The sequence below is a fragment of the Poecilia latipinna genome, unplaced genomic scaffold (assembly GCF_001443285.1).
Source record: "Poecilia latipinna isolate Pla-1442-1.1 unplaced genomic scaffold, P_latipinna-1.0 Scaffold8, whole genome shotgun sequence".
Taxonomy (NCBI): Eukaryota; Metazoa; Chordata; class Actinopteri; order Cyprinodontiformes; family Poeciliidae; genus Poecilia; species Poecilia latipinna.
In genome coordinates, this window is record NW_015112624.1 from 125,734 (window position 1) to 149,725 (window position 23,992).

At 40.5% G+C, this 23,992-nt stretch overlaps 1 protein-coding gene across 1 annotated transcript in view; it reads right to left on the reverse strand.

Moving 5' to 3' along the window:
• Nucleotides 1-728: 728 nt before the first annotated feature.
• Nucleotides 729-23,992, reverse strand: part of htr7c (5-hydroxytryptamine (serotonin) receptor 7c) — a 35,043-nt gene continuing 11,779 nt past the window's right edge. The window contains exon 2 of the mRNA XM_015027590.1: nt 729-2,870. Coding sequence (XP_014883076.1) covers nt 2,132-2,870 — 739 coding nt within the window. The 3' untranslated portion in view covers nt 729-2,131. The remainder of the gene's footprint in view (nt 2,871-23,992) is intronic.

Sequence of the window (23,992 nt, forward strand, 5' to 3'; positions counted from 1 at the left end):
ACTCAATGGCTTGGGTTAGGTCAAGCCCACCGCTGATGGGTTTCAAAAAAAAAAATGTCAAGGTTTTAGAGTGACCTATTCAAAATCCAAACTATTAACTGAGATGCTGCTTGTGTTCAAAACTCAATAATGTAATTATTGTAAGCTCAAAACTGATTTCCAGTTCCTGGAACTGAACAGCCATCAGTTCAGTTCCAGGAACTGATGGCTGTTCCTGGAACGATTCGGCAGTTTTTCTGTTCTTCTAGATAATGACTGTCACTGTAGTTTGACTCTCAAGATCACACATATCGCTTTGTAACTCATTCTATGCTGATTACTCATCTACTACTATCTTTCTTTAGTTAATGGCATGATGTGTTGCTTTTTTTAAAGTCTTTAGGCCTATTCCATGTTGTAAGACAGGTTTTCTTTAAGTGTTTCCTTCATTTGTCAGGGTAATCCCTAATCTGATCAACCCTCTGCTGAAATTAGGTTTGATTAGTTTCATCAAGATTTTGACTTGGGTCCAGACTGGTTTGGAGAGCTTCTTCTTTCAGTAAATGAAATTAGGAACTGAAAATTGCAGTCTATATTTACTGAGTTTATCTTCGTCTAAATTTTAAATTAAAAAAAAAAAAACGTATGGTGATCTGAATCTAGTAAGCGGGACAAAGAGAGGAAACATGTAAATGGGGGGAGGAAGTCTTCTCAGAGCTGTACATGTGATGTTACCCATTAGGACACAGTTACATTTGAAGTGCTTCTTTATTTACAAAGTGGTGAAATACACTGCTGCTTTCTAGGAGGTTTTCTAAAACTAACGACAAAGCGGTCACACTGAGCACTCATACGCGGTTTTCGACAGAATAATTTACATAATAAAAAATAGCCGTCAAAAAAATAATACAGCAGTACATCTATGTTTGGAAAAAAAAAAACAACTAATAAATGTACAGTATTTCCCAAAGAATTGAGGTAGAGAAAGCACACACTGTTTGATGATGACATTTGACAAGGATTTTGTACAGGTCACAGCGGAACAGGAGCGCAGTCAAGAGGGAAGTGACCGCATCCTGATTTCCACGTGGGGAGTGGAAACATTTGTTGGCAACCGACCGGTGGAAAAACAAAGAGTCTCAGGAACAGACCGATTGTTCGAGTGGAAAAGGTCAGGAGCTGCTGTGGAATGAGACCGACCAAGGCGGGATGGCAAGAGTGAGAAAAACCCACAATATTAAGGTTCAGGACACAAACGGTAAATGAATGAGGTCACGTTCAGTTCAAGCGTGTGCCGCAGTGTTTGGCCAAAACCATGAAAACACTTCTTCACGCTTGCTTTTTTTTTTTTTCCCTCCCCCTCAAGTCCATGTTGTGGTTGATGTGCACGGTGACACGTGAGACAAATGTTTCATGCAGACACTCAACAGACCAGTCTGCTTCTTTTTCAATAAAGAGCAATGCCATCATTAGACAGGACGCTTTATAACACCACTCCTCTCTCGTCTCCTTTGTCTCAGCGACTGTTTTCGGTTCCTGCACCTTTTAAGGAACTCCATGAGCGGTCCGATGTAAACGCTGCCACGGGAAACAAAAGGGGCGTGAATATTACTTACTGCAATCTTTGCTGAAGGTGTTCACTTATGTGCTAACGGAGAAACCGAGGAGGCCTCAAAGACACGGTGCCACAAAAACAAAACACTCGTCTCTATAAAACATCACTTCGGTTTATGTACAGAAATCTGTTTGGATGATTCTTGTTTTTGTTGTAGCTGAAAGCCCTAGAGTAATTGTTTTTGTTTACATGTCATTTCTTTCTCTTGCTCCAACATCACATCATAAATCAGGAGCCAGGATGTAATTGTTGGCATATGCACAAAAGCTGCTTCAGTTTAAGTGGCCCATCAAAGATCCACTATGTTTTTTTTCTCCTAAAATAGAAAGACTGAGTCATCTGCAAACTGAAGTAATCCTGCTGTCTCCATGGCTTTGCGGAGGGGCTTAAGAGCAACCAGTAGTTACTTTCTCTTTCTGCTAGTCTGTGTCTTATCTACAGGCCTGCTGTGTGCGCTATGTCCTTCATAGGCAACAAGTGCAGTTTACAAAAAAAAAATAAATAAAAATGGACCGCAAAGTTAACCATCCAGGCTTTTCACACCTTCAGAGCCTCATGAACCCCCACGGCAGACAGCCGCCGGTTGATGTTGCGATAGCGGCAGCGGAGAAGGTCACGGTAGGTGGAGCGCAGGTCTCGGTTGAAGAAGGCGTAGATGAAGGGGTTCATCAGCGAGTTGGCGTAGCCCAGCCACAGCAGCGTGCGCTCCAGCCAGATGGGCACGCAGCTGCACTCCACCCCGCAGATGAACGGCCTGGCGGTGGTCAGGATGAAGAACGGCAGCCAGCACACGGCAAAAACGCCCACGATCACCCCGAGCGTGGTGGCCGCTTTCTGCTCCCGCTTGAAGATGGAGATGTTCTTGCGCTCGCGGTTCAGCAGGCGGGACAAGGCGGCGCACTCCTCGGTCACGCCGGGCGGCTTCAGGCCCTGCATGCGGAGCGCCTCGTTGGCCACCGTCTCCAGGCGCTCCCGCCGGGACAGGTCCGTGAAGCGGTGCTTGGCGCCACTCTTGCGAGCCGCCCGAAAAATCTTGTAGTACATGAAGAGCATGACCAGCATAGGGATGTAAAAGGCTACTGCTGTGGAGTAGATGGTGTAGCCAAAGTCTTGGCTAATGAGGCACACACCGGCCGTGTGGACGTTTTTGGCCCAGCCGCAGAAAGGTGGCAGGGTGATGGATGCCGACACCAGCCACACTCCCAGGATCATTTTAGCCATCAGCTGGCCGTTCTGCCGAGCTGGATAGGTGAGAGGCCGAGTGATCCCGAGATATCTGTATGAAAGGAAGCAGAAAGACATCAGGATTAATCTCAACAGGGGGATTTCAACAACAGCCAAGACATTAATGACTTTTTCTTCTAAACTCTATGACCATGATGTAGGTTTATCATTCTAGTTGCAATGCAAAAGATTTACCATTTGATATATTTTGACTATAATGGGACTAATGGCAAGATCTGTAATGAAAGGCATTTTATTTGAAAACCATATATCCATTAATAGCATCATGAAGACCAACCAAAGATGGCAGACAGGTCAAGGATAAAGTGGAGAGGTCAAAAGTAGCCACTCAGGGAACTCTGGACATATATATGAAAGAAGCTGGTTTTTGACCGACATTGAAGTTTTGACCCTTACATTGTAACGTAATTAGCTAAAAGGCTCAAAGTCCAAGCAAACATCCAATGGGAAAGTTGTGGCAAAGCTCTAAAGTTGCTGTTCACAGACACTTTCCATTCATGCTGAGCTGTTTTGCTAAGCGAAAGGCCCCAAAGTTTGTCAGACAAACACTGAAGTTTGTGGTTGAAACGCGACAAAATGTTAAAAGGTGGAAAGGCTTTTATCACTGACAGGGCACCCAGACACACACGAGGTCTTTCTGTATATGGTGATATTAAATGCATTTCTTTGAGAGGTCATAACCGTTGTCATAGCCTCGAGACTTATCCCCGCTTTACTCCGGCTCCTAGAGCTTAGCAGCAGCAAAAAGGAGCCATCAATCAAACAGGCAGCACAGTGGATTCAAATAGCAGCTGAGGGGTGTCAGAGGAATAAAAATAGGTGTGAAAAGCGCAGATATGTGAAGAACAGAGAAAATAGCCACTATTCTCACAAAACGGGAAGAAAAAAAAATGTGTCTACTTCACACCATATTTTGGCTCAATGTCCGCATTCATCTAAAGCAGCGAAAGTGTCATTGATGAAAAGTTGTACATTTCAGGCTTTAAGCGCTTTCTTTGGTTTCTACTCTATTTCAAAAGATAAAGAAAGGCTTTAGAGAGCAAGAGGCAATTCCCCAAACCGCCCTCCACCTTCGTAGTACAGCGGCAGTGCTATCGCCAGAGAGAAAATCAAACTCGGCTCAGTCAGCTTAGGGAAGGATTTGTGCTCGCGGGGAGAAGCTTTCAGACGTTGAGTTTTGCTCTTCCTTTGTACACGTTCATTTCGCTTTGGTGCTTGTCACTCACGCCAGGCAGCAAAAATTCGCAGGACAAACACCTCTTGGCTGACGGGCGCCAGTCCAAACGCTGTATTTATTTCAACTTTAAGTGACGCATGCAGGCATCTCTGCCTGTGAACACGTGGCAGCTCGATCAACACATGGCTGCAGGATCATTTAGCGTGGGCAATATGGCTGCCATGCACCACAGGTGAAAACATTTGCTTTTAAACACAGAAGCAAACACAGCCCGGCCCCCAGGCATGAGAACATTTGGCGCTGGTCAGGCTGTTTTTTAATTTTCTTTTTTTATCAGCTTTACTCTTTCACTTCCTCTCGTTGATCACATGCATGTATAATTTGAAGGTCACCCAAAGCATGTGGCCTGCATGCCTTTCATATCAGAAACATCAGCATTGTCATGAGAACAGGTGAGACATCCATCTTTTTTTTTTTTTTTTTTTGTATGATACTTTAGCATTGCAGTTGCCTCTTTGCATTGCTGTAGCTTGGATGCAACGTGCTTTAGAAATATAGGGAAAATCTTGTGCCATAAGACGACATACTGACTCAGATTTCCATTTAATCTCACATTAGTCACGCGCACATCCTAAAGATCCCTTGGCGCAGGTTAGCTGAGCAAAATGGGTATTATCTAACAGACTTAGCTTACACTGTGCTTAACCACATGTCTGAACAGTTTACTACACTCAATTAAAATGCACTTAAGCCACGAAGAGGGGGGATAAAAATAGTCAGATGGACATTATCAAACAGATATGAGACAAACATGGGGATTGGCTCTCGTCAAGCTAAGGGGATTCTTAGATATGCATAATGGATTGCCAGAAAGCCTCTCTGGCTGCATTATTGAATGATGAGAGAGCTGTCTGTGGGGGTAATTTTGTGTCTGGGGCTGTGGAGGGCAGTTTTCCACAACTATGACTCATTTTCAAATTTGATTTGAGACAGTTTTTTTATTTTTTATTTAATCTCCCTAGGAAAAAGAAAAAGAAAAAGAACACGAATTTAATTGACAGCACTGGCTTTACAAAAAGGACCTCCACCAATCTGGCGTAACATTACAAACGCCTGGTGCAGAGCATGTTGGTGACACCTTTTGCTAAAAAAATGAATAAATACTGATTGTGTTCAGCCTTATCATATCAGGCTTGTTTTTTGGGGGGGTTTTCCCAGCACATCAAATAGATACCAGACTGAAAGGAAATCTGGGATTTTTGTGGAGCTCAAATTGATTGTTTCCTAAAACTATTCCTGAATTTTCTGTTCAGCATCCATCCACAGGCATCAGGGAGTACTGTTTCTGTGAAGTGGTGTGTTCGGTCTGCGACAATGCCTACGTTTGTGCTAGGTGTGAAAGTAAAGCCCACATAGACGGCAGGACCCAGGATTTCCCAGATAAGAGCTGCAGACACACCTGGTCCTCCACATGAAGCAAATGAAAGTGTGATTCATCAAACCAGGGCAACATGTTCTAGTGTTTCATTCTGATACTCGCAGTGGACCGGGGTCAACATGTGCATGTGCTGGTGTAAACATTATGCCAGTGTTGATGCTCTTCAGAAGCAGCATATAGGCCTGTCGCGATAATAAATTTTGCCAGACAATAAATCGTCCCAGACCTTATTGCGATAAACAATAATATTGTCGTTTTGATATGTTATAATTCAAGTAATATAATAGTACCAATGGAAGAATAACGCAACAACACTTTCTCAAAGATCAAAAAACTTGAAATTCTGATGAACATGTAAGCAGTGGAAGTGGAGGACATTTTAAATGTCCAAAATAAATAAACAAAACAACAGAAACAACAAATAAAATGAATTCTGAAGTCTCTGTAGGCGAAATAGTGGGATAGTTGAAACCAAAGCACCAGACTGAAGGCCAGTTTTGGTAGAAAGAGAGAAAAGAGAAAAAAATTAAGCAAATGGAAATTATTGAGTTTGTTTTAGTTCATCAAGTGATTAGATGATTCATTGTTTATTGTGACTGGCCTACTTTGAACCTTGTCCTTCACCTTTCAGTGGTCATAATATCATAATGTTTTTTGCTCCTTCTTTTTGCCATTTATCTGGCATCCCATCACAATGTTGTTTGATCATCAAAAACATACCCAGAGTGTTGCTTTGATTCTTCCTTTCCTCACTCAGCTCCTCTAGACTAGCAGCAGCAACACTTAGCAAACACCTGGTGCAGCTGTTCATTATATGAACTACCTCTTAGTGGAAACCTCCTAAGAATGTTTGCAAATGGCTTAATGGAGAAAAATTGTGATGACGTGCTGAAGGCAGGCGTCAAAAAGAGCAGGAGCTTCTTAAAGAGACAGAGTCCCAATTTCATGAAATTGCGAGGTTCAATTTCTTTTAAGTTATGTTTGATATACACAGCATTTGTATAAGAACTGAAGATAACGTAGTTACTCGATAGTGTTATATGTGCCTGGAAAATAAACAATATTGCCTCTTCAAGGACATTAGAATAATTTCTCATACATCCATTTCATTAATGTTGCTTCGTCACACTGTTTTTGCTATCACTTCAAAATGTGCTGGAATTTTTTTTTTTTTTTTCTCCATACTATATTTCTGCTGTGACAGGACACCTCACAGCAGAAGTTCATAATCAAGTCAAAAACCAGTGGCGTCCGATTATAATCACCTCCCATTAAGCAGCATGAGCGGAACCAGAGAGCGTGGCGAACACACGGTGGAGTTTAGAGGCTTGTTTTCAGGTCTCCAGAGGATTTGGGGCATATCCGGCGCCACAGCAGCCCTGAGGGATTACCCAGCCACTGACAAAAAGCCTGGCCAAGTTAATGGAGAATTGCATTACTTCCGCCAGGCTGCCAGCCACAGCGCGGTAAAGTGAACTATTTTCTGCACTTAAAGACAGTAAGAGGCCGTGGTGTGCAGCGGCCGTCTGTCATCACCAGCGGCACCTCGCGAACCTTTCATAGCCAAGAGAGCACACATATTGAAATATTCAAATGCAGGAGTTGGTCTGGAGGGCGAAGTGAAAGATTTAGAAACAGATTTACCAGGAAAAAATAAATACATAACAGGTTGGAGCAACAGTTCCCGTGGAAAAACAGCGCTCATTTGTCTCGCTCGGAAACTTCCGCCAGTGGACCGGAGGATAATTCATAGCAATTCATTCAGAAAGTCTTGTCAAGTGCTGCCAGGTTTCCTGTCTCTGCCGATCGCGTGTGAGTGAAATGGTCACAGAGATCCACACGATGACGGGAACTGCACCATTTTTGCAAAACGACCATCTCCGAAAATTCTGAAAAGCGCAGCTTGGCTGCTTTTTTATCCATCACTCAGCTGCGGCTATTCACTGCTTTCATGCGTGATTTGTTTTAATTAAAGTTACTGAGAGTATTGGGGGGGGAATGTGAAAACGCAAGTTTTTTCGCTCACTTTATGGTCCGATGGAAAAGGAAGAATCTTAAAATATACTTTTTTTTTCTTTTAAATCGAGGAACATTTTTTTATTTAGTATTTATTGGAATGAGTAAAGACTTAAAAGGATCATTTCCTCTTTAGATTACCAATGAGTAGTCTGAATCTGAATCAGTAGTTGAGAACCAAGCTCTCAATTTGGAGATGTAGAGAAAGAATGAGAGACAGCACGATCCCTCCACAGCTCACCAAAAGAGACACTTTTTTTTTGCCCCACTATCATCATCTTTGCATCAGCCAGTTGCACAGTCTGTGGTTGTTTTCCTGCAATGTACTTGCAATGGCATTGTTACCGATATCAGTGAAGGTCTTAAACAGCAACCGAACCACGTTTTTGTCATATTGTTCCAGTGGTTCATAGTGACATAAATGAGATGTCAGATATAGTGTCAGAGAGATCACCGTTTTCGTTTACAGAGTTATAACGTGCTTCCCTTGGACACTGTTGACTGGGGAAAACAAGGACTCCAACAAGTTTAGCTTGGTTAGTTTTTAGTCAAAGTATTTTTTCTTACAAAAAACATAAAGCATCATGGTAAGGAAACCAAATGAGCACAATCGCTCTTATCAGTTTTAAGTCTGCAAGCTAAAGGTCTGTTAACCAACCGTCTGCAGGTCTTGTGGTACTCTATAAAGAGAGAGGCCAGCAAATAAACAAAAAAAGAATCATATTCTGAGCAATTAAGAACATTTACAAGATAATTACCAAAGTCTGATTTTCCAAAAGTACAGAAGCAAGGCCACGACAGGCTCATGATGCTTTATTTTGTAAAAAAAAAAAAAAACTTACAAGTTCTGAGGATTTCCTGATGAATTTACTGCATGATCAGAGTTTGTTTTTATTAATATTCACCAGTTTCTGAAATTTACCCAAAGGCAAACACTGATGTTGACATACCAGCGCTTTTTGTAAATATTACTAAAAGAAATGAAGGGCCCAGTTTCAGGGTTGAGAACATTTGCAAGACACAACTTTCATATTGTTTGGTTTGTTAGCGTTAAAGCTAAAGGAGAATATTTTTGAAGAAAGCAAAGTCACAGCACCAAAACAGCCAAACATCTGACAAATATGGAAATTAATAAAAATGTGTAACACTAAATGAAGCTAGTGATCATGCAGTCAGAGGCCTATTCCAATTCGCTGCAAGACTGACTGCTACTGGAGATCCTTCTGGGCTTCAGCATTACCATCGACTCTTTGAAGACACTTGGATGATATGAGTTACAACAACATCTCATTTGAATTGAATTGATTCAAAACAATAAACTCTGCACCCTTTAGGTGACATGTAGTCAGAATATTGTAGTACCTTTTGTTAACCTCGCTAATCAAGAATTATAATTGCATATTGAGCCTCTTCTGCAGAAACTCCAGCTGAAAAAAAAAACTCATTATCTACAAAAATACATACTGCAGCACCCTAAATGTCGCACGTGGGAAAGCAAAGGGGAACTACCTTCAAATACTGATATAAACCACATTATGCAAATGAAACAGTTTTTATTTTAATGAACTTACAACTTATTCGGTTTTGAAGTGTGGGTGAGACACTAATGTAATTCTACTTCAGGATTTTTTCTGCAATAAACCAGAATGGATAACAAATTTACGACTGGCGCTAATGACTTAGTTTCTCATCCTCTTTTGGATTTCTTAAGAAATGGACATGATGCAATGCGTTGATTGTACATGTCTGTCAAATAAATTAGTCATTTTACAAGGATTTAGTTTTTCCTCAAAAGCACAGGTTGGCTTGGATATCTTGTTCCTTTCAAGTATAAGTTCTCACTTTAAGGGTGCATTTTGTTTTTGCTTTTCTGAAATATTTAAGTGACAAAAAGCAGAAGAAACAACATGTCATTCCAGTGATCTGAACATGATTCAAAATCAATAGGGACATAATTTTGAAACAAGCTGAGCTCACCGACTCATGCCACACTTAAAAGATTCTCAAACAGCAACATTAAAATCAGAATACAAACAATTGCAAATGCTGCATAATAACTGAAGTCTGCAATAGAAAAATTATAAGAATTTATAGTATCTATTTTCCCAAACTTTATTAACCTTGAAGTCCTCTAACCTGCTTCCAGGAGTTACTTTTTGTAATCACTTCACTTGATTTAAAACCTCTGACCAGATGCTTGTTTCCTACATATTCCTACATTTTCATTCTTCACAGGTGGAATCTCCAAATATTACAATTTGCAGCGTCCTCTCGATAGAGTTGCATATTTACACTTTCTAACGTGACAGCGAGCGTTTTACAGTGTCAGAGACACACCTAGATTCACAAAGCGGCTGCCCTGTCTCTGCATTGTAAAGGTGTTTATGGCGTCTGTTTTACCCTCCTGTTAATTGTTGAAAAGCACCGGAGTGGGTATTTTATGGCCTTTCCGGCATAACTCACCACCTGCCAGTTTGGGGAGAGGCTGCTGGCTCGCACCGCATTAGAGATGATAGGCAGCTATTAGTGCCACAGTGATAAATTGATTTCCCCTCCCAACAGCGGGCATGTCCATCCCTGTCAGAGCTGCCCGTCCTTGGAAAACAAAGCACTTATCCTACAGCCTCGACACAAGACGGAGAGAACAGGGTAAAAGAATGGAAGATGACAACTGAGCATTACGCTTAAAGACAACGACTCAAGATGATTCCTCTATCTTTGAGGCGCAGATGAAACTTTCTGAGAAACAAACAGCAGCTTGACTCAAGGGTGGCTCTGAAGGAGCGTGACGTTCTATCACTTCTCTGGGAACAAAAGCTTTTATTCTGACTGGCCTTTTTCAGCCTCGGCTTGTGAAGCCTGCCATTACTGTTCAATGCCAGCTGAGACACATCATTTCAACTGGAATGATAGTGCACGCTTTGGGATAATCACTCGTGGGAGGCCTTCTGTGTTGCATCATTCCCAAATCCAGCATTAGAAGGATAATCAAAAATCCATTTAATTTATTTTTAGTATGTGCCTAAATAGCCTTTTGGGGGCTGTGAGGGAGGGGAGTCAAAAATGGACTTCATTCCTCCATTCCTCCGTCCAATAATACGCCCTTTTGACAGTAGCTGCTGTCAGGATGCTTCCTGTTTTAAATTGCTGATGTTTATTTTTTTATGTGTCAATGCAGAGTCTCGATTCGGTTTCTGTCGGGTTCTAATCTTTTAGTCCTCCGATGCATTGTAATGCTAATTTTAATCAGTTATGTGTTCTGCATTCAAAGCAGACGAAAGACTAATTATTTCCCGCTGTACATATTTCATATAGGGCTGGACGATTAAACCATAGCGACATTTGTCACGACAGTCGGGTGAGCAATATCACTAGAAGAGACTGCAGACAGAATTTTTATAATTTCACCGAACTACGATTCAGAACCGCATGGCATTCTGGGGGATATAAGCAGAGGAAAGGCTCTAGTTGCTCAACCTCTCATGGCTAGCTAAACTAAGCTAGTGGCATCAACTAGCTCGCTCACTATTTGATAAGTTAGCTAAGCTGTTGAGTAACTTGGGCAGCAGCAGCTTCACGTTGCCCCCAACATACTCTGCTGTTCTTAAGTTCTCTGAGGTCCATGCAGACTCAATGCAGACTCAAAGCGGGGACGTACACACAAAGGTAAATTTCTCGCTTAGCTTTTAGCTTGACGACTGCTTTGAACTGACAGTTTTCCGAAGGGGAGAAGAAATCAGGCTAGACACCCAACTAGCTCATCAAACTTGCTAGTGCCTATTCAGATTGTGGGAAATGAAGAAATACAATGCAGGCAATCGTTACGTGTGACTATGAAATCTCAACCATCCACAGACGGTGCGAGATATGCAGAATACGCACAGTACTCCTGAGTATTTGGGGGTAGTTTCATGTTTCGCCACCGTGCCCCAAAACTGCTTAAAAATACATAGAGGATAAAAGAGTAAAAGGTCCCGTCACTTTTGATAGTATTTTGGATATTTAAAGCAAAACACTAATAAATAATTCATGATATCAACCAATAGGAAATGCTTATATCATGATACATTTTTTCAGCTATTGCTGATAACAATGTTAAGCACTCTCTCCTCCTCTTTTTAGGCCTGAGTCTGTCCTCCATTATCACCAGACATTGACAACATATTAGCTGTGACCTTTTCTGGTGTTTTGACCTTTCTCTGTCTCTCACGGTGACAACCTGCTAGAGCCTGTTAGCTCATTTGGTCCTAACAAAACACTTTGAAAGCTCTCACGTCATTACACACTTTATCAAACGGTTGACATCACGGCCACATATAAATTCATGAATTTCCTTTAGATGTTTTGGGAGATGGGGGCCTGAGAATCTAATTTGAGCTAAACTGTAACATCTGCTTTATCACGTCTATTGTGTAAGCATTTAATTACAGATCCATGTACTTTTAAAGCATTCCAGGTCATGATTTTATCATTTGTGGTAATAAGCCACCACAAATCAGTGCATAATGGTCAAGTGGAAGACAAGGATATGTAGTTTTCGAGGCTTTTTACAAACAGCAATCTGAAAAGAGAGGTGTGGATCTGTATTTAACCTCCATTTACTCTTAAAACCCAAAATAAAATCCTCCAGGCGTCACCATAATTACAAAAGAGGTCCAACTGTGTAATTTAATCCAAATATAAATCCTTCTGTTCTGTGTAGGGCTCAAAATTAGTGAACAAAAAGCATCATAAAGATTACAAAAGACAGTTCAGATATCAAAATATGGAGTAAAGTAAAACAAAAGAAGATTATAAAACAATATCCCAAACGTTGAGTATCTCACAAAACCCTAAGCAGAACTACAGGTTCATAGTTCAATTAGTTTTCTTGTCACTATGGGAAGTTTCAAAGGAAAGAAGTCCTGGCTAAAGCACCCACAAGGCACATTGACAAAACAGGCAACAAACAACACATAAAAATGTCCAAAACCATATACATTCTTCCTTTCACTGTAAACCTTTGTGTTACATTGTGTTGAGCTATCCTGTAAAAGCCCAACTTCCTTGAATCCTGTGGTTACAGCATAGCACGCTGTGAAAAACTTCTAATGTACCGTCTCAACTCATTACCAAAACCTACTGCAAGCTTTACAAAAAGATGAGAAGAATGTAAATATCCCACCAAACACAGGAAAAACAGCTTAACTTAATTAATCGAACAGAACTTGTACAGTCATTACCCGAGTTGCTCTCTAATGTGTCTTGACTCACATAGTGTCACTTAGGCTGTGTTCACTTTAAAAGTCTGAAATGAATAATTTCAGATTTTTCCCACAGATGCGCCCTTATCTTGGGGATGTGTGGGCGCAGAAAGCTAATTGACAATTTAAAATATTAAATCCAATTTGTATCTAGTTTGTGGCTCAATAAAACATTTATTTGACACAGGGCTATTAATCTTGTATTTTTTTTCACATGCACGAGCAGATTGTTTTTGTTTTTTTTGTTTGTTTTTCATTAACCAAATGGCACAGCATTAGCATAGCTACTTACATATTAGAGGAAAGTCATTTAGTTTCTGCTCTCCGTCACAATTTGCTCCTACATGAACAAATGTTTGTCATCTTCTGGAGCTCAGCGTCAGTCACAGATGCAATAGGTTTCATTTTGCATTTCTGCATGGCCGACATTAATTTCCAGAGTAGTTTCTGTTGTTTCAGCACAAAGATGACACATTGACTACATGCATATGTGTCTGTTGGAAGGAGCCATTCATAGTAATGGTATTGGTGACTGGTTTCTTTTTTTTAAATCCAGATTTTATGCTTCAGCTGGTTGTGAAAAAGCATTTTAAATTAGCATTTTAAAGGCCTAACATACCCTCACCAGTCACTGTGCTCTTTTGTCTTACAAATTGATTTAATTCTTAAAGAGCGCCACCTATCTCTCTTTAAAGGGACAGCTTAAAGCATGGTTGGTTAGTAATCAACACTGATCACTGAACTTTAGGTACCTGTGACAAATGTTGTGTTTTATTATTTTTGCGACAAACATGATTTTGTAAACATTTAAAAGAAACAAAAACTAAAAAAAAAGTTTACCAACTGTATAGTTTGGATTTGTATGCATGTTTGTATCTTGTGCTTGTTTAATAGGACTAGACGGACATTAGCATTTTGCTAAATATAGTATATTTACGACAGCATTGTACGTTCATTAATAAGCACTGTCCCGTTTAATAAAATCAATAAAACAATCAATCAACAATGAGTCAGAGACATTCTGCTGAGATCCTGGCCCGTATTAGCATGATAGCATCTACCATTCTCACCAATTGGGGGGCTGTTGTTCAAGACAACAGTTTGAGATGATTTGGGCTTTTTAATATTTTTATTCTGTTGAAAGTAACCATGATAAGATGGGCACACTGTTATAGAAGGATGCACATGTTCAGTAGGATCAATAAGATGGGCCAAGGTGTTTCAATGAGCTACGATTACAAGGCCCAAAATGTGTCAAAAATGTATCCCTCACACAACGAATTACCACAAGGCAACATGAATTTGTTTGTGCCAAGTTCTGACCCAACCGTCCGAATACTACAGGGGAACCTGAGATTCATCTGACCTGGCAGTATTTTTCCAAAGTGTTTCGGTCCCGTTTGGTGAGGCTGTGTAAACTTTAAACTTTAGCGCCCTTGGAGTGGCTTTCTGCTGCTGCAGCCCTGCTGCTTCAAGGTTTGACGTGTTGTGCATTCAGAGACGGTATTCTGCGAACCGTCTCTGAATGCAACAAGCAGTTACTCACGGAGCTGCTGCCGTTCCATCATCTCAAACCAGTCAGCCCATTCTTCTCCGATCTCTGACATCGGAAAGGCATTTTTGTCCATACTAATGCCGCTCAGCAGACACTTCTTCATTCTCTGCCGATTCTCTGTAAACCTGAGAGATGGTTTCGCGTGAAACTCCCAAGTAGATCAGCCGTTTCTAAAATAGACACCAGCAACCATGCCATGTTCGAAGTCCTTTAAATCTCCTTTTTATTCCTACTCCGATGCCCTGTTTGAGCTATGGCAGGTCTTCTTCACTGGATATTTCTGCCCAACGCTCCAAGTTGTTCACATTTGACTCGCTATGGCTAAACTAAAGCAGTCTGAACCCAGCCTGTTTAATAATTATCAATTTTCTCTTTAGCAATCTTACTTTGCATCTTTGTTAGCAACAGCTATTTTTCCGTTGTGTCTCAGGTCTTTCGTTTGACGTACAATAGCAATGCATCCAGTGCATCTTGAATTGAAGTCAGTGTTTTCCTGTAAGCAACGAGAATCCATTAGTGAATCCAAGCACCTCTTCACACCGTCTACTTTGAATGAATTTTTGCCTGCAGGTTATGCATTTCCTGTTCTGTGTCAATTGTTAAAAGGTGTTTCTCTATGGTGGCAGCCATGGCGACCACATTTGTGTTAAAGGCACAGGGTGTCTGCATGCCTCTTTCTCTTTAAAGAAAATTTGATTTCTATAAGCGTATGCCGGCAGCTGTTTTGTCTTCATTTTATGGTGACGGGCTAGCCCTGAAAATGATGTTTTCGCTTTCTTTTTGTGAACTGGAACTCTGCAAAGCCATTTAGTGAGACGCCAAAGCATGCTATGAAATATTAATAAATTTGCTCAGTTCCTCTTCAGTGTTATCCAGCGATTACATGTCTGAAAATGGGGGGCTGGGGGTGAGAAAGTATGTGGTTGGAAGTCTGTCTTCTTCTCTTTTTCCTGTCATGATGATGAGTGAGAGTGAGGGCGAAGAACACACACCCTCCCTCCCCCACTTTATCCGTCACCTTCCCAGAAACGAGAGAGAGAGAGAAAGAGAGAGAGATTCTCAAAGGACACCTCGGACGCCAAATAACCTCAGAGGAAGTCGCTGGTGTGAGAAGGGAAGTTTTTTTCGGCACTTCTTATTTCACTTCTGACCTTTTAGGGGGGGTAAAAAAAAAAGTATTTATATATATATTTGAGCAGTTTTTGTTACCAAGGATACCACAGGCAGCTCCGCTTTTTTAGCCCGCTCACTTTGCTTCAATTTGGCATCTAGACTGTGGCTAGTACAGCTGAAGTAGCTATACAGCCCATTATGTGTCATCATTTCATAGCTTGGCAAATGAAAAGGGACAGCGAGGAGGATCCATAGCCAACTTCGTCCACAGCTGAAACTAATGTGCAACATAAAGGCAACTGTTTGGGGCGGGACGTGCTTTATTTTTTCTCTTGTTTTTTGATTTTTGTGTTTTTTTCCGACATCCCTCCCTTAAAGTGACCTTTTGCTTTTGGGGACATGTAAATATCAGATCTGCAAAAACCCAGTTGAGCATGAGAGGATGCTGCTAATAATGCCACTGATGTTCAAAAAGAAGAAAGAAACCAAACACTGTGAGAAAAGCCTTAACGTCCATGTTCAGGTCATCTGTGATGTCTGGGGAAAACAAACACAAATTATTTTTGGATTACTTCGACAGAAGCCATTGATTCATAGTAACCTTCGCGATAGTAAATATAAGTATGCAGTACTCTTGATTTCTCATTTACAGAAAAACTACAGCACCTCGCAAACGACGTCGTATGCCATCAACTTTTTCTTGTTTTGTTACATAGTGTATTTCATTGTTACTTTATGTAAAAGGCCAACACAAAGTATGGCAGAAGTGTTAAGTGGGATGGGAAAATGTTGCTTTAAAAAAAGCTTCAAGAAATAAAAATCTCAAAAAAGTGTGGCATAAATTTGTACTTGTCCCCTTTTCCTCTGATACCCCTAAATAAAAGTCAGAGTGTTCAGAAGGTTAGCGAATGACGTCTACCTGAGTGCAATCTCATCTCGGTATGAAGCTGAGCTGTGACGACCGAGGAACACAACAAGACGGGTCAGGGAGAAAGATATGAATATGTTTAAGACACGGTTAGGTTATAAAAAAAAAGGCCTCGCAGAGCGTTGTTCAATCCATTATTCAATATGGCGCAGCTGTGAACCTAAAAACACACGGCAATCCACCTTAGCTGGGAGGCCGAGTGGGGAAGGAATTAATCAGAGAAGCAGCCAAGAAGCCAATGGTAAATCAGGAGGTCCTGCAGAGATCAATAGCTCGAGCGGGAGAAGCTGTTGACAGCACGACTGTTCTGTTCGTCAAGCATGGTGCAGATCAGGACTTTATGGAAAAGTGGCAGGAAGAAAGCCACAGCTATTCTAGTTTGGAGTTTGCTGGAGGCCACGCAGGGGATTCAGCAAACGCGTAGAAGAAGGCGCTCTGGTAAAACATCGAGACGACGGGGGAATTGACGGCGCTCCCCGCCTCTCTCCCAACGATCCCTGGAGACGGGCACCAGCCCCTCTGTGACCTTGCGAGGATAAGCAGCCGATACAAGATGGATACTTAGAAAACATATTCTACTTAGCAATCCTGAGCCATTTTGTATTGGTTTATTATATTCATTCTCATTAAAACACATTCAAGTTTATAGCTGAAAGGTGATAGAATGTGGAAATATTAAAGGGTGCAAATACTCGGCAAGAAACTGCAAAAACACAATAATCGATTTTGACATCTATTTTCCATCTGTTGACATCTTCCAAGCACTTTTTTCTACATTTGCATTGTATTTTGTTTTACACCTGAATGATAACCGATTAAAAATATTTTACTGGCTCTTGTAAAGAGTTTCCTTTCCCAAACAGGATAATAAAAGCACTCTGACATCCACTGTACTTTGCTAGCTGGCGTTAATTGCCATGTTTTTCATAGACGTTATAAAACCATGACATTGATGGAAGTATTTGTGCATTTTTTACTATGACGAGCGGTGCCAAACATGTGGCCGAGCGTGCTAATAATAATAACAATCTGCCAGTGTTGGTCATTTATCCCGTTCCTCATCGTGTCTTTACCAGCAACGCACCGGAGATCTGGGGAAGATTGTGATCTGCTAAATGATTAATTGGATCTAAAGTATGCCTTCCACATCCTGTCCAGTTTGTCACTTTAATGGAAAATGTGCACTGGGGTATAAATCAGTCAGTATCCTGCAAAGGCACATTCTGATAAAAAAAAAAAAAAACACAAATGAGAAAGTACGTGCAGCTAAAACCTGAAGCCTCCAACAAACTATGAGCGGATGGAGCAGCGTTCCCACATCTAACGGCCAACGAGAGATTTCAGTTTTCTAGGTCAAGAAGAAGAAAGTTTATCTAACATGTGTATTTTTTCCCAGATGTCAAGCGTCTAAAGGAGATATACGTGGGTGGAATCGATGTTCAGCATCTGAACAGTGTATAATAGCCGCACTAAAAAAATATGAGTAACGGACAGAAAATCCACTATGGCTGTTTATCTTGTCTGTCGTCAGAGAGGGAGAGAAAATATTCCTTTGATGTGAAGCAACTTTGTGATGACGGAAGCATATGCAAATGCATGGCATCACCAGTCTTCTTCAGGACATTTCCAGAACATATCTCTGCCAAGGTACACACACTCAAAAAAAAGAAAAAATGCCATTAAAGCTGTGTAAACACAGCTGTGACGACAAAGTAATAACCATGATAATCAGATCGCACGACACTCTAAAGTACACAGGAGCCATCAGAAACGTCACTATCGCATCAGATAACATCAGACAGAAAGGAAGTATTCTGACATGTACTGCTTATGTACAGTTTGAAAGGTATTTACTCATATTGTGTAAAAAAAAAAAAAATACATCTTTCCTCATTGTCTGACACGACATCAGACTAAACACAAAATGTGACCAATGTGCAGTATTTCAATTGCATTTGGATTATTTCAAGATGAAATATTAACGACTGTTTATTTATTCATACAATGAAGCTTAGTGTATTTCTTAAATGCATGTTGTTTATCTTCATATGTGGCCAATTTATCCTATGTTTATTCTCTATTTTTGTTTTCAATTTTTACTATCCTTGAGTTAAAGAAACGCACAAAATTTCAATATGCCTGTCCCATCATGTGTCTGCGGAAATGGTAATGAATTATATTGTATTTGAAACATTTCCAGCTTTAGGTCAGCTAAGTTCAAATGCTAGAAAATAAGGAAAATTGTTATTATTTTTTTTAATTTTCTGCACATTTAGAGGTCACATACATTGCTTCAGTATTTGTTATAATCTCCTTTTAAACTCTATAACTTTGGGTTTCATGAGCTCAAAGGAGAAGTCTTCAAAAATGAAGGCATTTGTCCTTGATTGGATTTGCAAACTAATATATCTGTTCTGATGTTGCTTTGGCCTGACTGCACCAGAAACAAACTTTGGATCGTAAAATTATCCGTCTTTATGGTGACATGTAGTGAATAATAAAACAAGAAACTCTAACAAAACCCCAAACAGAAAAAGTTGGTAAGAAAAAATAAAACAAAACTGTTGCCTTTTCAAAGGCTACTATAGCTCCCCTCGGCTGTATAATGCAAATACACTTCAGTCTGAGAATCTTTGCATTTCATTTTGTTTGAATAATATTCAAATTACCCATTTACACTGGGCTGGACATTATGCTTCATCAGTTAAACCACATTCAGATGGTTTACAGCCTCATGACCAAACAAAAGAGACCAAAAAAAAAATAAAACTTGGTTGTCTGTAAGAGGTATCTAAAATTTTCACTGACCCACCCACTGACCTACAGAGGAACAATAAATGCAAAACACACATCTCTTTTTCTCACAGGAGCCCTACCTTTGTGTACCTTTCAAAGATACACCCACGCAATCCACCAACACATGCAAAAAAAAAAAAAACTGAGCTCTTACAAAGTAATGAGTCATTTAGCAGCCAAAGTGTATTTTGTGTCCTCTTCTGATTATTATATTTTGGAGCTTTAATAAAACATCACATCTATTAGGAAAATGAATGATATGATATTAGACATTGCTTGACATGTTTCCAACCTGATATGGATGGTGTTGCATTTCAGTAAATAAAGAATTACCAACACTATTGTTAAAGTAAAGCTTACATCTGCATCTCAATGAATGAGAACATCACCCAAACGCTGGTTCATTTCAGAAAGTCGATTCAAAAAGGGAAACACATATTATATAGGTTCAGCACACACAATTATTTCACAAACGCAGGAAGAAGTTTCTAATGAAATCAGCTCAGTACTTCTTTGAAACGAACCACACCATTAGTGACCAGTGACTCTGGGAGGCCAGGTTGCTTCAATAGAGGCCTTCAGATCCGGCTAACTTTTGGCTCTGGTGTCTCTTTTAGGCATGGAAATCAAGAACCAGTTCTCTGCAAGTGCAATTCCTGCTCGTCTAACAATCCCACTTGTCTAATAACCTGAGAAGCCCTGCGACAGACTGGCGACCTGTCCAGGGTGAACCCCGCCTCTCGCCTGGAACGTTAGCTGGAGATGGGCACCAACACCCCTCATAACCCCACTGGGGACAAGGGTTTACAGAAAATGGATGGATGGATGGATGGATGGATGGATGGATGGATGGATGGATGGATGATAACCCGAGACATATTTGCGTGATGTCATATTGTACACGCTCCGTATTTTGGCGTAGTTCCTTTACAAATGTGTGCAAATTTTCATCAAAAAAGATTAAGTTTGCAATTGTCATGTTTCTATTAACTAAGAAATTGAATTAAAATCACACACGGATAAGCTTGTGTACGCAGTGTCTTTATAAATGATGGCAGCAATGGATGGAAACCATTACATGATATATATTCATAAGGAGACGTTGGCATCTTATTCAGGCGTCGGAGCCACAAACCCTTCATACTTGGGAGCGGCTACGTATCCTGCGTTTTGGGGAAATGGTAGCCAGCAATTTTACAGGAGAGCTGTGGATTCAACACGTCCGAATGACACACAGCTTTTAATTACCTGTGTGATGCTGTGAGAAGTCTGGTGGAGCCAGCTGTCCAAAAAAAAAAAACATCATCATCCTCTTTGTCGTTTTCGCCAGTAGTAACATCCAACAGTTAATCATGTGACACAGTGCAAGTGTTTCCGTTGCAGTTTTGCAAAATACGGAAATTTCGATACAGCTGAAAAACCACCTCATCCTATAGCAAAAACACAAGTTTTCGAAATTGCAGATTTTCCATTAAGCAAATTTATTTTCAAAATTTCATCTGTGGTCACTGGAAACGCAGCCGTTGGCTGATTTCGAACGTACCCAAAATGGCATCACAGCAAAGTTGCTCCAAAAGCATGGACACCGTTTCACTTGAAAAGGATGAAATACCTCCAACACTATCAAACAGTCGACCACACAGCATGCAAAGGATCTGCTCGAATATAAAGAATTTGATACGTTGCGTAGTGACAGCGTAGAGCTTCGAGCACAGCATCTCAAATGCCACTAATGTCCTGGGTAACATTAAACTCCTTAACATTAGCGCCATAGTGTGTGAACAATCTCCATCTCATATGGACATCTACAGTCGTGTTCAGTAAATAAGAAAACGGTGAGGCTCATTCGTCGGATTAAAAGCACCTTTTAAAAGTACCTCCTTGTCTTCTTCCTGACAGCAGATTTTCTGGTTTATTTCAGGCAGTTTGTTCGCTAATCAAGCACAGTGACAGCCTGGTCATTAAAGCAGGCATTGGTACCTTTGCACTGCCACTTCTGACATTGTCTGTGGCTCAGAGGTTGCTCACCACAAGAAATGCAACTCTTGTAGCTCATGTCCTGGGTGCGTTTGTTTGTGGTGTCTGCAGAGATCTCTGTACTTACCACTGTTGTGGTTGAATTCAGCGCTCTGTGAACAGCCAGCCTTTTTAGCAACAGCCCTGTGTGGCTTACCCTCATTCTGCAGGGCGTCAACGGGGTTTCATTTGCTGCTGTAAGCAAATGTAGCTGTACGTATTAAGTATTAAAGGCTCCATCCGCGCAATAACTCAAAGACTTCTCAAATCACAGTTGAAGGAGCTGTCTGTTTGCCGATTAGGATAAAATCATCTGCATGGATCTTATGCTTAATAATGAACAGATTTTTATTTTTTTTTTTATGTTTCATCCTTCTTGTGGAACTGTTATTAAAACTAGAGCTGTTACCAAGAAACACACTTTAAGAAATTCATTACTTTATATAAACCTACTGGTGTCACATCTTAATATGCATCCCAGTGCTGTTTCCTAAAAAAAAAAAAAAAAATCTGTCATGTCAATTTTAGTAGGCTGCCACAAGGGACGAATGTTTTCCTCTGCAGCAGCGAACGACTCTGAACCAAATGCAAGAACAGATGCTGCTCTAACTGATGGTTCAATTTAGTTTATGACTTGATTTTCACAAAACAAATGGCAGAGATGTTCAGGTTTTCCTAGATCTCCTCGCCATTGTACAGCAAGCGGGCCGCCATGAATTTTGTATGTTCAGCATGGTGTCTGGCTTGATCCGCAGTGACAAGCTCTGATCTCTGAATGAAGGCAAAAGCTGGATATGAACACAAAGCACGGTGGAGAAGCTGTGGAGGAGGTGCATAACAGGTGAAGCGAGAGTTTAGCCCCCCTGGATTTGACAAACATGGCTAATACCGCGAGCACCTACAGTTTTTAATCCTAAAGTAATATTTTAAGCTGATCCCATTCACACGAAATATGTGTTAGTAAAATCACAGCATGCTTTTGAGGCTGACTGATAATGGCATAAGAGCTTTTCTGCTGGGTAAATTCTGGTGAACACTTCAGCATACCATTATGTTTAGCATCATGCATGCAGTCTTAAATTTTTGCAGATTAGTCCAAACAGGGCCATAAAGCATAGTAATATCAATTAATAGCTCAGTTTTTATAGCTTAATAGTGTATGAGTTGTGTTTTTTTTTTAGATTTGAAAAGTATCCAAAAGATAACAGTTGCAAAATCCCTCTATCTCTCTAATGACTGGTTTTATTATAGTGTGCTGTGCAGCTGTAGTCACCCCTGTGACTGTGAGTCAGTACTCTGCAGAACCATGTTCTGTACAAAACAGCTCAGGTTCAGTAAGATGGATGGTTGTGCCTGTTGGCATCAATTTTCAAGTTTTGCCACAGATTCTCTCTTGGATTTGAGGTCTGGACTTCAACTAGGCCAAGCGAACACTTTAATGTGCTTTGATCGAGATTGTCCCATTTTGAGGTTGCTGTCCTGCCACAGTCTCAGGTCTTTTGCGACCTTTGACATGTTTTCATCCATGCCGACCTCGTATTCAACGCAGTGACCACCATGTTTTATCGAAGCGATGGTGTGTTCACGTTTACATTAAGGAAATAGACTTCTTAAGGCTTTTTTTTTTTACAGCAGGCTGTCAGTTTAAGTGGATGGATGGCAATATGGAGGACCATGCCTTGGTAGGTTTACAGCTGCGCCAAAATCTCTCTACTGTCAGACAGTGGATTGAACAGTGCTCTGTGAAAGGTTAAAATGTTGAGACATTTGTTTATAACCTAACTCTGTTTTAAATTTTTGAGAACTGTAACTGTAACCTGCCTGTCATGTTTTCAGTGGACCTCTGAGACTTTCACAATGCAGTTGTATTCTCTTAGAGGAAATTAAATACAAGGGAAATCTGTCTGCTGACCTGGGTAATTGGTGGCACTGGATTTTGTTTACGGGTGTCAGAGTAAAGGGGGCTGAAAACAAATCAAAGCTGTGCTTTGCAGATTCAAAATTTATGAAGAATGGTTAAAAACTATGTGTCACTTTCCTCCCACTTCACAATTACGTGCTACTTTGTCTATACAAAGTATAGATCTGTCGCACATCCCAATAAAATGCACTGAAGTCAAAATGTAAGAAAAAGTTAATCAGGTGTGAATATTTTTGAAGGCATCGTTTTTGGATTCAATGGGAGAAGGATGTCCCTTTTATTTTTTTCAAGGAGCATAGCTATTCATAAGTTGTCCTGACCCAGTTAGAAGTCCGCTCTGGGGGTCTCTGTCTTGCTCAAGGGTAGTTTGGCAGTGATGGGTATACTGAAACTTAATAATAAGACATTGCCCCTCTGGATACTCCACTATATTTTCAGCACCTACCTGGTCTGAGCAGAGGGATAAAAAAAAAAAACATCTGGAAAGTCACATTGAACCACAATCAATAATTCATTTCCATTATACTGTATAGTCTTGGGCATTGCATGGAGAACTAATTGACAATTACAATAGAGTGATCCACATCAGTGAGCGTATATGAGGGGATACAGAGCAGCTAATTAAAATATGCCTCTCTAAACAGGGTGCTTTTAGTCCCTGTTATCCACTCTGGCTTTGCGATCTTTTCGCCAATACAGACAAATTCTTCATTCACGCGTACGTTAGTCAAAAAGCATTCAAATCTACACCGATGACCTGTAATTTTTTTGTGATTTGGTTTTTATATTTTTTTTTTCAAAGCACTTTTTTTAACAATCCTCCTAAATATTCAGTTCATGTGCAGATAAACTGGATGCCAGAGCTTACGTTGTATGCTTCATCTACTACGGCATCAAATTGCTAAATATTTAGTATATATTATCTGTGGCCCACAGCTTAATGTGTGTTT